The 16,483-nt window shown below is 41.5% G+C and overlaps 2 protein-coding genes across 2 annotated transcripts in view; both read left to right on the top strand.

Annotated features, from left to right (window-relative positions):
* Positions 1 to 16,483, top strand: part of LOC137299020 (frizzled-2-like) — a 440,584-nt gene that overhangs the window by 83,689 nt on the left and 340,412 nt on the right. The gene's annotated exons all lie outside the window — the stretch shown is intronic.
* Positions 5,973 to 6,869, top strand: LOC137298599 (sex-determining region Y protein-like). The gene has a single exon (XM_067830896.1). The coding sequence runs from the start codon at positions 5,973 to 5,975 to the stop codon at positions 6,867 to 6,869; it is 897 nt and encodes a 298-aa protein (XP_067686997.1).

Below are 16,483 nucleotides of genomic sequence, written 5' to 3'. Positions count from 1 at the left end.
AAACCACCCAGACATATAAACACTATCAGGTATGTGTTTCGTCAATGAAAGGAATTAACTTGCGATAATTAAATGATTAGGCGAATCACGTTAAGTATCGCTCTACTTATATTCATCACGGTGCAGCAAATTGAAGACTAGCTGTAACGAGTACCACAAAAAATACACGCCATGGTCAAATTTCCGTGTGCTCGAGGGATGAAACTACGCTTGCCTGAGTGGAAGTTGAAGTGCTTGGCACAGTTTACATGAGCACCCAAGGAAATGACTGAGTGATATTCCAACAGACTCCCGTCGGGAGCACCAGACGTGAGCCTCACACGTTGCCTGAGTCTTTTGATGAATACTTAGTCCCTGAATATATATCAATTTGATAGTAACAAATAAACTTAGTATTTAAGCTGAGGGATTCCTAAACCTGAAGAAATCTGGACTTGTCATTTATGGCTCCAGCAATGGATGGAGGGCTTGGCAGCAGGGGAAATAATGTGTAGACCACCGATACCTAGGCGAGATGAGAGAACGGTTTAACCACTGGGGTAACCCATTGTCCTTGGAATGAAATATTCACAGTGGGTTATAAAATGTGGTTTGAATAGCGTTCCGTTCAGGCAAAAGTCAGAGTAGATATTCGTATAGGAAACATATTATTTGTAAGTTTTCAACCTTGCATGTATACTTCTTTTTAAGGTTTCCTTTAATGATGTACTTTCATTGTTGCATTAGAGTTTACACTTTGATCTGTTTGTGTTCTTATCGCGTGTTTACTTTGAAGAATGACTGGAGTATGGTGTGTACACCATGCAAAATCACAGTGACGCTCTTACGAGGCCACGTACTTTAATGATTCTCTTGGTAAAGCCAAATAATTAATTTGGACGACATTGACATGCCATCGTTGTCGATGTACAACTTCAAAATTCAAGTGCTGTTTGTTTTGTTGGTGATACTATACTGACGGAAGGATGAAATACGCTTTTGGCCCGTGAAGATCTTCAGTAACCCATGCTTTGAGGCGGCTAACTGATGCTGATAGTGCCAATCAACAGGCAGCCTGCTTGAATTTCGAAATCCATACAGATCGCAAACAAACACACAAACAAACAAACATGCATTTATAGAAAGGAGGCGTTTTGCCCACAGGTCTTGAATGTCTTTTTGCCACAGTTACGTGCCGTTTATCCGCTAAAGAGTAACGCACAAGCACCTGCAGTACCATCATAAATAATGTATTTGTAATATCACGCCGCATCCACTGGCTTAAAGATTATATACGGACAGTCGCTGTATAGCTGGAGTATTGCTGAGTGATAACAAACAACATACAAACAAAAAGAAAAAATCAAAACCCCCCAAAACAACAACAAACAAACAAAAAACCCCAACCAAACAACAAACCAAACAGCAAAAAACAGAACAAAAAGCCAAAACACAAAAGCGAACAAACAACAACAAACCCAACAAAAACCAAATAACGTCACGTTTCTACACGAATACCACAGGAAGGCAAATTATACCGACTAATCTCTACTAATCAGTTTGAATCGGGGTAACAACAAATTACATGTTTACCGTCTTTTAGTGGGGACCGAACCCCAGACCTTCAACTCTGAGGACAACATTCTGCCCCTTGGAAGGCGATGATATTTTTTATGATATATTATTTTTATTCTATACAACATCTGTAACATATATTTTTTCAGGTTGCCTTGTGACAATAGATTAAAAATTGAAAAGCTGTAAGCTGTGACGCCAGTACCCCCAGTGTAACACGACTGTCGGTCTGCTTCGAGGAGTTGTAGTTGTCGTTGGCAAAACCGCGCCGAGTAGATCGTGATGGCGAACATCCTGAGAACTAAGATGGAAACGTGAGATATGACCAATTAGATGTATTGTAATCGTTGAATAACAATCTAATTACGGAGCGAGACCAATGGAAGATTGCATTGCGGCAAGCACAATGTGTTTGGTCACCGGTTAACACGACACTCTTTAACCCTTTTACTCACACGTCGTGAAGGTTAACCCTTAACCCGATGACCTCATAGGAAACTGATATGAAAATATTGATTAGGTAATGGCGGAGATCGTAAACCCGACCTTTGAAATGATATACATGAAAGCGGATATTTGCATGCGCAAGCGTATAGCGTATTAATGAAGGTTTTAGTATAAAACCTTGGGGTGTATGCAAATAGTCCTACCCGGCATTATCATATTGCCCTAAATTAGCGTCAGTGTCTGGTGTTTTCATTCAGCATACTTGTTAAAGTCCATGTTTAGAATTGAAATGTATTAGATCTCCAGTCCTTGAGGGAGTATATTTTTTTAGCAATAGCCATGTAATATTATGACATGAAGCACCAGAAATGGGGCTTCACACGTTGTATCCATTGGAAATCCGAATCGGGCCCAGGTCTTCGGCGTGACGGGCGAACGATTTAGCTACTATACTACCAAATGTGTAGACTGTAGTGGTTTCAACACAGTAGTGTGTGTGTGTATGTATGTATGTATGTATGTGTGTGTGCGTGTGTGTGTGTATGTGTATGTATGTATGTATGTATGTATGTATGTATGTATATGTGTGTGTGTGTGTGTGTGTTTGTGTGTGTGTGTGTGTGTTTGTCTGTTTGCGTATAAGTGTGCCTTCCATGTGTTCTCTCTTCGTCGCCTAACGTAACACTTTCAATATTCCTTGTACTATTTGAGTCTGGATACAGTGATCCTTTTCCTTCCTTTGAACAGGAATACGATGATACGATGATGATGTGACGAATACTGTGAGTATCACCCGGCCACGATGCCATTACATAGAACCAACCAGTGATTGATACTCCGAGCATCGTCCAATCACGATGCGGTGACAAAATCTCATCGAGCCTGACCTCCGATGCAGTTAATGTTTCTTACCTCAAATTTTGACTGCTGTGACAACTTTAACGTCACATCCCGCGTGAATCCTACCATTCATTGCATCGACTTCATTACTGCATACAAACATGTAGTAACAGCCACTAACTCACCACATCAAACCAGTGTACCATAATGGATAAACGAAAGTCATAGTAGATGGACCCTTTCCCTCATTTCGCCACAATACGGTCCAGTGAACATGGCTTGTAAAGAGGCTACCCACCGTGGGCCTGTTATCAGATTTAATATGCATGGTTAAGTAAGTCGTTGAATATTTATTCAGAAATCACCATTAACTGGTACTTTAATAACTGCAATATGACCTTTGAGGCTTCGGCGGCCATGACTTATTCATTTTCTAGCTTGAATAACAAACCCGACGCATAATTATCACATAGGGTCAACGACTGGAACGATGATACCGGTTCAGCGTTGAGGTCATACTGTGAATCCGACGTTACTTAGTGAACTGGCGAAAATAACTGTGGTCAGTGAACTGGCGTTACGTTTAGAATGGCCTCTCGTTATCTCAACTAAATGAGGTAACACTTTGAGATAATAGCGCTTTGGGATATTGACAGAAAGGTTCATAAATGCTGTATTATGTTGCTGGCATTATTATATTGTGTCTCGACGGCTTGTGAGTAATTATGAACAGAAAAAACAGTGTTTGATAGCATGAACAAATACTCAGACATTCAAAAGATGTAACCGGTCTGGCCAAGAACATTAACCTCCAAGTTCTTGTAGGATCATATGACGGTTTGGGAACCCGTGAAGATCCGGGTTAGAATTGATCTTCAGTAATTCATGTCGAAAGAGGCAACTAACGGGGTCGGGTGGTTAGGCTCTCTGATGCCTGGTTGACATCATGTCACAAATCCAGTGATCAAGATTATGAGTGAGTGAGTTTAGTTTTACGCAGCACTAAGCAATATTCTAGCTATATGGCGCTAATCTGTAAATAATCGTGTCCAGACAATGTAGTGATCAACATCATGAACATCGATCTGCGCAGTTGGGAACTTCTGACATGTGTCAACCAAGTCCGTGAGCCTGACAACCCGATCCCGTTACTTGTTTCTTTCGACAAGCAACTGTTACTCAAAATCAATTCTAACCCGGATCTTCACAGGTAATTTGTGCTTTTAACAGCACCTGAGACCTGAGGGTAGTATTTGAATTATGTGGTCACGTGAAAGGTCCGGGTTAAAGAAATCAGTGATATCAACCCGCCATGTTATTGATAAAACGTTTCTGAGGTGGCACTTCGTCAACCGCAACTGCGCGTCTACGTTTGCAAGAATATATTTTATATTCAGGGGCCACTGGCTGTGACACAATTGTAGTAGATCGCTGTAAAATTCAGTTAAATCCCTTTATGCTTCTTTGTATAACCAGTCCGTTGAATCTCTCTTAATGCCTCAAAACCATATTGTTTTGCTCCAAACCCTATTCTGTAATGCAAAAGCCTCCAGTGAATTGAGTCTCACTTCAGATTTCTACAAGAGTGCCGTCGTACAAAACAGCCGTGGTGCCGTTGCACAAAACACCACCTTAGACAATTAGGCACTAGACTGCATTAAGTCTATGTTAAGGTGTGTTACAGTCACCTTAGCTCTAAGATCGCTTTGTACAACGGCATCCATAGCGCTAAGACTACCTTAAGTCTATGTTAAGATATGGGAGTTGCAGTCAACTTAGCGCTGAAATCGTTATGAACAACGGCACCCATAGCGCTAAGACTGCCTTAAGTCTATGTTAAGATATGGGAGTTGCGGTCAACTTAGCGCTAAGATCGTTATGAACAACGGCACCCATAGCGCTAAATTCTGAATAGTCCATATCACTTTTCAGTTTTAATTGCATTACTTGTGCTTTTCATTTTATTAAAATGATTCATTTCCGGAAAGTAAGCGTTAGTCGTGCTTTCCAATGCATCCATTTCTGTCAGATAAAAGTCTGACTAACCTTGTCATGTGGGAATTGTATAAATTTCATAACACCGAAGCTCGTTATTCACAGGATTCCAAGCCAGAAAGAGATCCTCAGTAAACCCATGTTTATTCTGGAACCAGACCGTACTGATATTGTCATTTTTTGTCTAAATTTATACCGGTACTGATATCTTTGTTCGTGATATCAACCTAAACCATTTCAGAAAACGGTTTTGTCACGAATTCGCCGCATCAGTTACCTTATAAAATGTTTCACCATCGCTGTATTTATTTTCAGTATTTGGGAGGCTGAGGTGGATTCATTTCCAAGCATATTTAGTGACATGTATTGAAACATCCAGACTAAACATTTCTGTTTTCAAATAATAAATCCAGAAACATGACTGCTAGTCTGTTCTGTTAAGCGTTTGAACATGTCTCTAATGGCTGTAGCCATCAGCACATGTATCAGTAACACTGAATGCAAGGCATTGTCTCGAAGACCGTGCCCTCCTGCCCGGTATCAAGGGACATATTGAATTGTAATAAATATCACGTATCACAGAGCAGTTTAGTAGACAATGCATCTCAACGGAACAGAATCAACAATGGATTTTACAGACGGGATGAATTCTTATCCCGCACCAAAACCCATCAGCTGTAGCAGAAGCCCAGTCGATGTCGTCTTTAAACTGGGGTTTTCTATGTTTTACGATACCAGGTTTTTTGAAAATCAATGTATGTTGACCCAGATCATAAATATTATATAGATCTGCCTTTGTTGCTGATGGTGATTAAGATATTGTGCTTTGAGCTTACCTAATTTTTATGGGACAACACTTTTAAGCAAATGAAACACGAGGTGCTTTTACGGTATTGCAAGACCCAAAACACACGTATACGCAACTCATAAAAATATGAAACCTGACACTAATCCTTTCATCTAATCACTATTACTAGAATTAATTTTGAACTATTAAGGTGATGTTATGTTTTATCTATAATTAGGTTGTACAAGATGGTAGAAATATAACTTCTATCTTTGTACTCATCGTTGTAAACGGGTAAACAAACAGATTCTTCAGAAGGGGCTTAAGATATCCTTCTTTCCTTTGCATGATGACATCTCAGAACAACCACCACGACTACCATTACCACTACCACCACCACCACGACTACCATTACCACTACCACCACCACCACGACTACCACTACCAATACCACCACCACCACGACTACCATTACCAATACCACCACCACCACGACTACCACTACAACCACAACCACGACTACCATTACCACTACCACCACCACCACGACTACCACTACCACTACAACCACCACCACGACTACCATTACCAATACCACCACAACCACGACTACCACTACCACTACAACCACAACCACGACTACCATTACCACTACCACCACCACGACGACTACCATTACCACTACCACCACCACCACGACTACCATTACCAATACCACCACAACCACGACTACCACTACCACTACAACCACCACCACGACTACCATTACCACTACAACCACCACCACGACTACCACTACCACTACCACCACCACCACGACTACCATTACCACTACCACCACAACCACGACTACCATTACCACTACCACCACCACCACGACTACCATTACCACTACAACCACCACCACGACTACCACTACCACCACCACCACCACCACCACCACGACTACCATTACCACTACCACCACCACCACGACTACCATTGCCACTACCACCACAACCACGACTACCATTACCACTACCACCACCACCACGACTACCACTACCACTACAACCACCACCACGACTACCACTACCACCACCACCACCACCACCACCACCACGACTACCATTACCACTACAGCCACCATCACGACTACCATTACCACCACCACCACCACCACTACTACTACTACTACTACTACTACTACTACTACTACTACTACTACTTCTACTTCTGCTACTACTACTACGGTATTACTGTTTAAATCGCATTCGCTGTAGATGTCAATGATAGGTGCGTGTGACATATCTCAGGGTTTAATTGCATGACGTTCTCTTAGAATAACTCAATACAACTCAACAGGTGCCAGTCTTTTTGTATTCTTAACTGACAAGACCAACGCAATGACCAGCCCGTTCATCGGTCACTACACTATATTGAGGGAGCTCTTTGCCCAGACACCATAGCTGACAAATTAACCACTGCCATACCCATCATTTACTGGATATTTAGGAAGAGTAGTAATTCCCTGTACGAAGTACACCATATCAATTGATCACGATAATACAATCCCCAGAATCAGCGTACGTCAGTCAATGGCAATATACAAAGGGAACTAATTCCCTATACACCGTGTATCATATTCGTAACTGTCAAAGCCTTGCTGTGGCCAGACTCACCACAGACACTATTAACTGGTCATATGGGGATGAAACTAACGCCGTATACCATAGTATTTGCACGCAACAAAGCAGTGATAAGAATCAGTATAAACCAATTTATGGAACAAATTCCTTTTACACCGGTAAATAGACACTGTTTTACTCATTGTGCACGTACACTGTTAAGTGGTTGTAGGCGGATAAAGATTAAATACCTATACATCGAATATCGTATTGGTGATGGGCATTGCTACCCTTGCTCCAAGGCTGTACTGACTGCCATGCCCATGGATGAATAGTAATTCTACCATTCAAAGTCTGGGACAGTGCCAATCTAGCCATATACGCCGTTTACTGGTTACCCTCTGTCAGAAGGAACTAATTTCCTATGAGCCGCCCACATATCATATTGGTAACTGACAAGGTAAAAGCGGCGACCAGAATAATCCAAATATGTCTTTACGGGTGGATGACGGAAGTCTCTGTACACCGTATGCCATGTTAACTGATAAGCTCAAACAGTGGTTGGAATGGGTGGCGAGATACAGAGGTAACCGCCTCCCTTTGCACAGTACACCTCAGAACACAACAGGTGCTTCAATCACTGCCGTCATTCCACGTACGCCGAAAACGTTGCGAACGTATTCCCTACAGATCGTATTTGTTGGAACATAATCCTCAATAAACCGTGGAACTGAGTCCCGTACACTCACTGATTGAACAGCACAAGAAAGTGGCCAGGATCAGCAACAACATACGCCGGGAACTAATTCCCCATACACCGTATACGTAGGAAAGGGAATTTATTCAGTGTACACCGAACACCACGTTCATTGATCAGAACAATACAGTGTCCAATCACCACACACCGGTGCCGGACAACGAAGGAACTAGTCCGGATCGAATGCCAGATGAATTCCCTACAAAATGAGCTATAAATGGTTGCAGTAGGATCATTATTTCAAAAGTTATACGCCACGACTCATCGAAAATAGCTACTTCCGCAATTCCGTGTCAAAATCATGGATCACTCAAGACAGCGAAAACTCACCTTTTAAATTTCGTTTATTAATTATATTTCACTTGGTGAAATCTAACTTTGATTGAGGAGGGGGTGGTTACGTGGTTACATCCCTTTCGTTTTATATAGCACTAGGGCAGGATCCACACACCTATATGTGTTTCTAACATCGTTTCTAAGTGATACAAGCCCATGTGATAGCGACCAGTCACCACACCCCAGTCCCGGACAATACAGCGACCAGTTACAACAACACACTCACGGACAATATAGCCACCAGTCACCACACCCCGGTCCTGGACAATACAGCGAGCAGTCACAACAACCCAGTCACGGAAAATATAGCACCCAGTCACCACACCCTTGTCGAGGACAATATATCGACCAGTCACCACACACCAGTCCTGGACAATATAGTGACCAGTCACAACAACCCAGTCCTGGACAATGTAAGGACAATACATTGACCAGTCACCACACCCCGGTCACGGACAATACAGTGGCCAGTCACCACACTCCAGTTCTAGACAATATAGCAACCAGTCACCACACCCTGGTCCCGGACAATTAAGTCACAGTCATCACATACTGTTCCCAGACAATATAGCAAACAGTCATCACACCCTGGTCCCGGGCAATATAAGGACCAGTCACCACACACTGTTCGCGGCCACTGTAAGGATCAGTCACCACACCCAGGTCCCGGACAATGCAAGGACCAATCACCACACCCAGGTCCCGGAAAATGTAAGCACCAGTCAACACACCACAGTCACAGGTAATCTCCTCATATGCTGCTACAGTCTGCCTGTCCACTCCGATGATATCAGCCTGACATCAGTGCGTCCACAGTCTGCCATTATATACATTTCACGGCAGTAATACCACGTTTTATTGGCAGAACGAAGACGGTAGCATATTACATGATTGGAAGGTCTTCGATAATGACAATGGCTTCTGGTTCCGTCCCTGCAGCCTGCCGCATGTTCTATCACATCACTGATGACTGGAGTATGTTCACGGTAATAAAATGCCCATGAAACCGCATGTAATGTTACACGGATTCTCTTTGGCCTCTTTCATGTAGATGGCTAAGCCTTGAGAGTTGCTGACGTTCTGGCAGCACTGGTAGACGTGGACGTTAACTGCACATAAAGAGATAATGTCTTGTCGTGGAATAATGTATTCTTCTTACGAGTTGCGCCAGGTTTAATGACAGTTTGCCATTTGCCGCATTGTATATTGGCATTATACATTAGATGCCTGTTTGCATCCCTTGGTAATGGACTTGTGTTCTTTGCATATGTGCGTAAAACGTGCACCAGTGACAGGGGTTTAACGTCGCTATGTACAGGTTTCCATTTTTATCGCTGGGTTTTTGCTTGTTGGGCGAGGAAAGTTTGAAGGAATCGGGTCTCAGATGGTAACCGCTTTGGTGAAACCAACGAAATCGGATATGAGTGCGTGAGTTTTTACCCCACTTTAACAATATTCCAACAATATCACGTCTGGAGACACCAGAAATGGGCTTCACATACTGTATCCATGTGGGGAATAGAACCCAGGTCTTCGGGGTGACGAGAGAACGCTTTAACCACGAGACTATCCCAGTGTCCCTTTCGCAGATCAGTACTTTGCTTCTGTTGAAGCTACCATAAACTCACATTGAATTAGCTGGACGTTTATGGATAAGGCTGTCATTGTGCAGAAAATGAAGAAAGGAAGAATGGCTTCGGAAGATGATGATGAAAATCTCAACCTCATGTCCTCAAATTTATTTCAATTAGTTTACAGTTAGTTCTCGGCTACAGTTTTAGATTTGATTTCAGTATGATTAAATGCATAACCCGCAATGCATTTATTTCCATTTGATCCAAGTTCTCGTTACAGATTTAGGTTTGGTTTCAGTGATTCAATGTGCCTTGGATTCGATATTGTGGATTCTTGAATTGTTTGATTTATAAAGTCGTTGGACCTTCGTTTCCGTTTTAAGGAATCAGATTTTTTCCCACGACACAGATGTTAAATGTTTGGTTCCTTGCTGTCTGCAAATCTGATTTTAAACGCAACAAGTTATTGTGTTAATGTACAGACACACAATACGTGCCTCGTCTTTATCGTCACCAACATGGCGCTTTCTGACAATTATGTCATTATACCACATAACGTGTCATTATATCATCTGTCAGCTGCTCTGTCAGTAGGGCATGTGCCTACAGTGTCATGGTGATGTATGTATGTATGTATGAATGTGTGTATGTATGTATGTATGTATGTATGTATGTATGTATGTATGTATGTATGTATGTATGTATGTATGTATGTATGTATGTATGTATGTATGTATGTATGTATGTATGCGTGTGTGTGTGCGTGCGTGCGTGCGCGCATGCACGTATGAATGATGCACATATATCTACGTCAAACTGGGCAAAGTTGAGTACCTTCCATGATTCGTATGTGAAAAAAGAGGAGGATAGGCTTTTTCACACCTCCTCATCACAATTACTTCAAAACTATGTTCGACTTCAGTCTAAATCTAGTTGGTCAGCATCCCTTTCAGCATACATGAGGTTTGGTCAACTGGGCTGTATGTATGCGTGTGTGTGTGCGTGCGTGCGTGCGCGCATGCACGTATGAATGATGCACATATATCTACGTCAAACTGGGCAAAGTTGAGTACCTTCCATGATTCGTATGTGAAAAAAGAGGAGGATAGGCTTTTTCACACCTCCTCATCACAATTACTTCAAAACTATGTTCGACTTCAGTCTAAATCTAGTTGGTCAGCATCCCTTTCAGCATACATGAGGTTTGGTCAACTGGGCTAGGTATTTTGGTTTATATCATAAGTGTTGTTTTTGGTATCCTTAATCCTAAATCTCTCCATAACAATGGTTGTATCAAAATAACGGTAATACGTCGAACCATTCAATTTAATATTGTTCTAGTCTTATTACGGCGTAAAATAATATTTACTCACTTACTTTCCATATTAAGGAGCCTTTCATGCTCAGCTGAATGTGTTCCATGACTCATCTCGATGTTTAAACAACAGTTATACTCTGGTTTTGAGTTTTATACACGTAAACAACCTCACAATTTATATATTTAAATCTACAAACGGAGAATATGCTAACAAAGACTTATTGATTGACAAGTAGCTTCTTCCATCTTGGGGCGTATCGCCGATCCCAAAATGTTCGATTGTTCTTGAAAAGTTCCTGTGATTTTAGGTGTTCTCGAGTCTTCGTCTCGCGGTGGAATACCACAAGCAGCGGGAGAGACTCAATGAAGCCAGCCAGACCAGTCCGCTTGCTTACATAGGCGACAAGAGCGACCGTCAGTGCTGCCTGCATCTTACATCAAGTGCTAGCTCAATTATACCCTGTCATGTTAGGCTTGGGAGTCTGTCATCTGTTTGTGAGCACTCTCATGGCTATTCAGCCTCTTTTGTCTGACTGTCGTCCTCAAACCAGCAATACCAATGATAATGATAATAGTGATGTAAGAATGTCTAAACCATCGAACTCTAAAAACTGCATGAAAGGGAGATGTATTTTAAAGTATAAGATATTGGTATTTGCTATAAACTCAAGCAAATGCCATATAAATGATTGAAATCGAATAGTGATCAAAATATTCATCACAGAAACCAATGCATTAGAGCGTTGTATTTGTGTTTGAGAGACAGCAGAAATAATTGGCGATATATGTTATGAAATATTTCCAAACTGGGTGTCTCACACAGGTCTTGCAATAAAATAATGATTTAGGAAAACTGCCATGTAATTATCAATACACCCGATACTTAAGCATAGTAAACGAATCTCTTCCATTCACTGATCGGACCGCTGATATGCTTTGCTGAGCATAGCGTAGCGTTGCTTTTAGGTGTCGTGACGTTCCTTTTGCATTGAGAGGCGTGACGATGCTTTTGGTTTGCTTGGTGTCGTGATGTTGCTTACGTGGCGTGGCGTGGCGTGGCGTGGCGTGGCGTGGCGTGGCGTGGCGTGGCGTGGCGTGGCGTGGCGTGGCGTGGCGTGGCGCTGCTTTGACTGGCGTGGCGATCAGCCTCTCGCAGAGCTTGTCCTTGCGTGGCATGCCACATTATATCGTGCTCTACAGTTTCGAGGCATATCCTATCCTGTCATATGCGTGTTCCCGTTCCTGACAGGGCGTGGCTGGGTTCCTTCAACTCAGGATTACGGTTGCAGGCGCACATATGGGTTTTGTGCTAGTAACGATGATACGTTCAATAAGAGCTGGGACGACAAAGCGTTGACCCAGCGCATTTGTATGAAACCCCAAACACGAAGACTACAATATGTTCTTAATGATGTCTTATACCAACACATACATCACGGCCCCCATACGAATTCAATTAGTGATTTACAAACACATCAAAAAGTAACCTTTACGGCGCTATAAACATCAGCCCTAGAAGACCCAATAATTACCCAGAACTTCACTAGACATGGTGACGCCTGCTATGGGTGACCAAACCGTGGTCGCACCAACCGCCCCTCCCCCTCCAACGGACAGTGTTATGACGAGCCACACCCACCTGCTGACCATTACCGGTCTGGGCAAAACTGTTGGCATTGTTTTCCCCATGTCTTTCCTTCCCGGTAGCTCAGTATGGGAAACTCATGCGCCGTTGCCATGTTGATTACTTTAGCATGTCCAAAACGCAAGGAAACTGCACAGGTAGAACGATTCCTCATGTCCTGGATTTATGTATCTCCAAAACATAATCAACAGAAATGGTAACTGAAATAATAACATTTTTAACAGCAGTTATTTAAAAAAATGACTGTGTAATTATAGATATTTAATACGATCGGCAGGATATCAGTTATATCGTGATTTAGTGAATGGATACATGGCTTAACTCCTCATCAGCAATGTTGCAGCAATTCGCGTCCAGAAAATGTCTTTCGTTTTAAAATACACTGAAAAAAGTGATGCCGAAAATCACTAAAATATCAATCAGGTTTTACATGCAATCAGCCAAAAAGCACGACTTGTTATACATTCATGGCACATAGACTTGGATTATACAAACCAGTCGACGAAGGACAGTAAACCAACTAGATTATCCTAGATATAGTTATTAAACTAGCATTCAATCTTTGACTATTTTAATATGTTGAATAAAGTTTCCTCAACAAGGATATCTGAAGTATTATTAAAAAATAACAGTTTTTTTTTAAAACTCTGTTTTCACATAAAGTAGCAGCTGAAATGCTACTTGAAACCATAATCAGATAACATATCCATATCATTGGGTACAATCTCAGTCCCATGGAAATTAAAATAATTAATTATTTGTTGCAAGAGATTGAAAAAAATGTTTAAAAACTCTTCTGCCACGCCTTCTATCATTTATACAGTTTGTGTTTACTAAAGTTCTGCTCAATTCACATGTTGTTTACATACTTTAAATACCATGATGAAACTTATATTAATACGTTGTTAGGATGAATTTCATTTGTTTGTGGAATGCACACGTGTGCCTTGTACTGAATGCATTGTGCCTGTATATGGTTATTTATAGACTGTAGAGAGTATTTCGTTATCACAATTTAGACAATAAGTGTCTGATTTTATCTTTGACAAAATGAATATGGTTTTACGTCGCTTTAGCAATGTACCAGGTCTTGGGACACCGGAAAATGGGCACGTCGTGTCCATGTGGGAATCGAACCCGAGCCTTCTTCGTGACAAGCGAATATTATAACCACTTGACTACCTCATTACATCTTTGACAATGAAGTGATACATTTGTATTTCACAGTTAATTGTAACATATCAGTTGCACGTACGTTTTCAGTCTGACTTCATGACACGTTTTTTCAAATATGTTCTGTAATATGCAATTCAAAACAGACGTTGTGGAAGACCCTTAGACTTGCACAAGTCTCTAAGACAATATTAATGTAAATATTATTCTCTAAGTCATCTCTATAAGAAAGGAATAAGTTGTCCCTAGAAAAGGCTAATGTGTTGTTCAATTTAACTCTCCTCTTTAGAGGATAGAGTTATCTTATATCCATGGACTTTGACATTCTTGGGGCAGGATGACAATGCCCTTAAAGAACTGCCTTCATGAACACAACATTGAAAGCGCTAACCAAAGCGTGGTGCTCTCCTATCCTTTGGCCAAACACATTCTCAGTCAGTCATTACTGATAATCCGGTCCATTTAACACCAGGTGCCATTCCGTCTTTGAGAATACCATTAGGAGGTTCTTCTCTCATGCACCCCCAAACTCGCAGTAGACCACCAAAAATAAGAACAGCAGGGCGCAAACCCTGCATTCCGTCCTTGACTGGGCATCTGTCTAACGACATACGTGGAGACAAGCGCTCAGGCGGCAGCGCATTCCATGAGAACTGTGCTGTTCTTCATCACTGCTGTGTCAAAAGCACTGTAAGTACTTAGTCTAGCCTCTCTACTTCTGTAACCATCTTTCATATGTTCCCTCCGAATCTTTGTTTAGGATCTTTACAGAAACCACGAAACCCCATTACCTTTCCTCAGAAGAAATGGGCAATCAGCTTACATCTTTAGTTTTCGAGAATATCCGCAAAAGTGTGTTTTTTTCATAGTGAAATACCAGATGAGACACACTTTTGTACTTCTGTGTGGAAATAGCCCACCTTTGTCGTGATCTCAAAGCTCCTTCCGCAAAGAATCCACACAATAACACTCATTTCACAGTTAATTTCTCCGGACAGGTTACTTCTATCACAATCTGACAACATGTACACACGTTAAAAGCTTTCAGGCCAAGCGTGATTGTTCCTCAAGAAACCTAAACACATTTTTCAATAACATAAATGTATTTAGACTCGACGGAGTTGAAACATTTTGGTTTGCGCTAAAACTGTTTCCTTACCTTCTGTATCGCTGGATTTCAGGTTTGATCCAGCGCGGTGTCTAATGTTTGAGAGGAGTCCTAAACAGGGTTTAGCAAGGAAAATAAAATGCGTATTGTGTGAGCTGACAATCAAAACTGGGAGTTTTATCGATGTTTTGGAAGCAAAGAGCGGTATTTTGTTGCTTTCTCAATCTGAAGTTGCGAACAGATTCCAGGATTCTCGCGAAAAGTTAATGCTATCCAGAACTCATATCGAAAGTTTTACAGATTTCCTTTTTATTCCAGTAGATTAAAGCGGAGGAATATGAGAGACGTGCTAAACGTGTCGACATTTAACTGAAAGCTGCCTGCCATCAGAGAAATTTCTTCGTACAGAGTACATCAACATCAAATACGAGACGCATCAAAAACTAATCGAATTATTCCAAAATACCCGGACCAAATTACAGATCAAACGAATACAATAGTACTACATACATTTGAGGGATATCGAAACAGCTTTCAAGTTCCTTTGCTCTAGGGCTGACATTTCTCGTGTCATTATCAGAAAAAGACTTTCCATCATCACTATCGTATCCCGTAATCAGGTGCCCAGCTTTATGGTCAGCTGTGACGGAGGATATTTTCACGTCGTTTTAAGAAAGACTGTTTCTTCAGAATCCCTTTGAAGTGCGAAGCTTTCTCTGTTTTAATGTCGTTTGATTTCAAAATGTCGCTGTTCGTCAGAGAACCAAAACAGCCATTAAAAGATTGCAAATAGACCCTTCCTAGCCCCCAGCTGTTTCATGTGGGGTCTAAGGGTCTGGTCACGTGGATTGTGTTAGGTTTCAATTAGTTCAAATGCGGCTCAGAAACATATGCCGATTTTATGCCTGCAGATTATTACCGTGGTGCCATTCACATACGTCTGGCCTGAACATGCTGGGATATTTCCGAGGTGACGAACGCTAGCGGTAATCTGATTGTAACGAAGGGCTCGGGTTTTAATGGCAAGGGGAGATAACGCTCTTCAATAATTGTCAGAATGATGTCCCTTTAATACTGATAAATGACACAGTGTCGTTTTCATGACGGACAGTTCCGGTATTCAGTTGCGATTATAGACTCCAGATATGAGAAAAAATTAACTGAATGGTATTATGACGTTCTTTGGAATTACTAATAATGGACAACAAGTTCGCGTAAAGATCAACAATATATAGTCACAGAAACTCTGAGAAAGTTGGAAATTAAAACGGAATGTTGATATCGTACTGACATATTTCAAAGATCAGCCCTAAAGAAATATAAATATGTTCTGCCTGGTTCG

This window comes from Haliotis asinina, chromosome 10 (assembly GCF_037392515.1).
Source record: "Haliotis asinina isolate JCU_RB_2024 chromosome 10, JCU_Hal_asi_v2, whole genome shotgun sequence".
NCBI classification, from domain to species: Eukaryota; Metazoa; Mollusca; class Gastropoda; order Lepetellida; family Haliotidae; genus Haliotis; species Haliotis asinina.
Note: the sequence above shows the minus strand (reverse complement) of the source record. Positions and strands in the feature narration are given on the sequence as shown.

Bases quoted from the DNA above. Each gene is read 5' to 3' on its own strand.
- LOC137298599 (XM_067830896.1), top strand. From the start codon at position 5,973: ATGACATCTCAGAACAACCACCACGACTACCATTACCACTACCACCAC.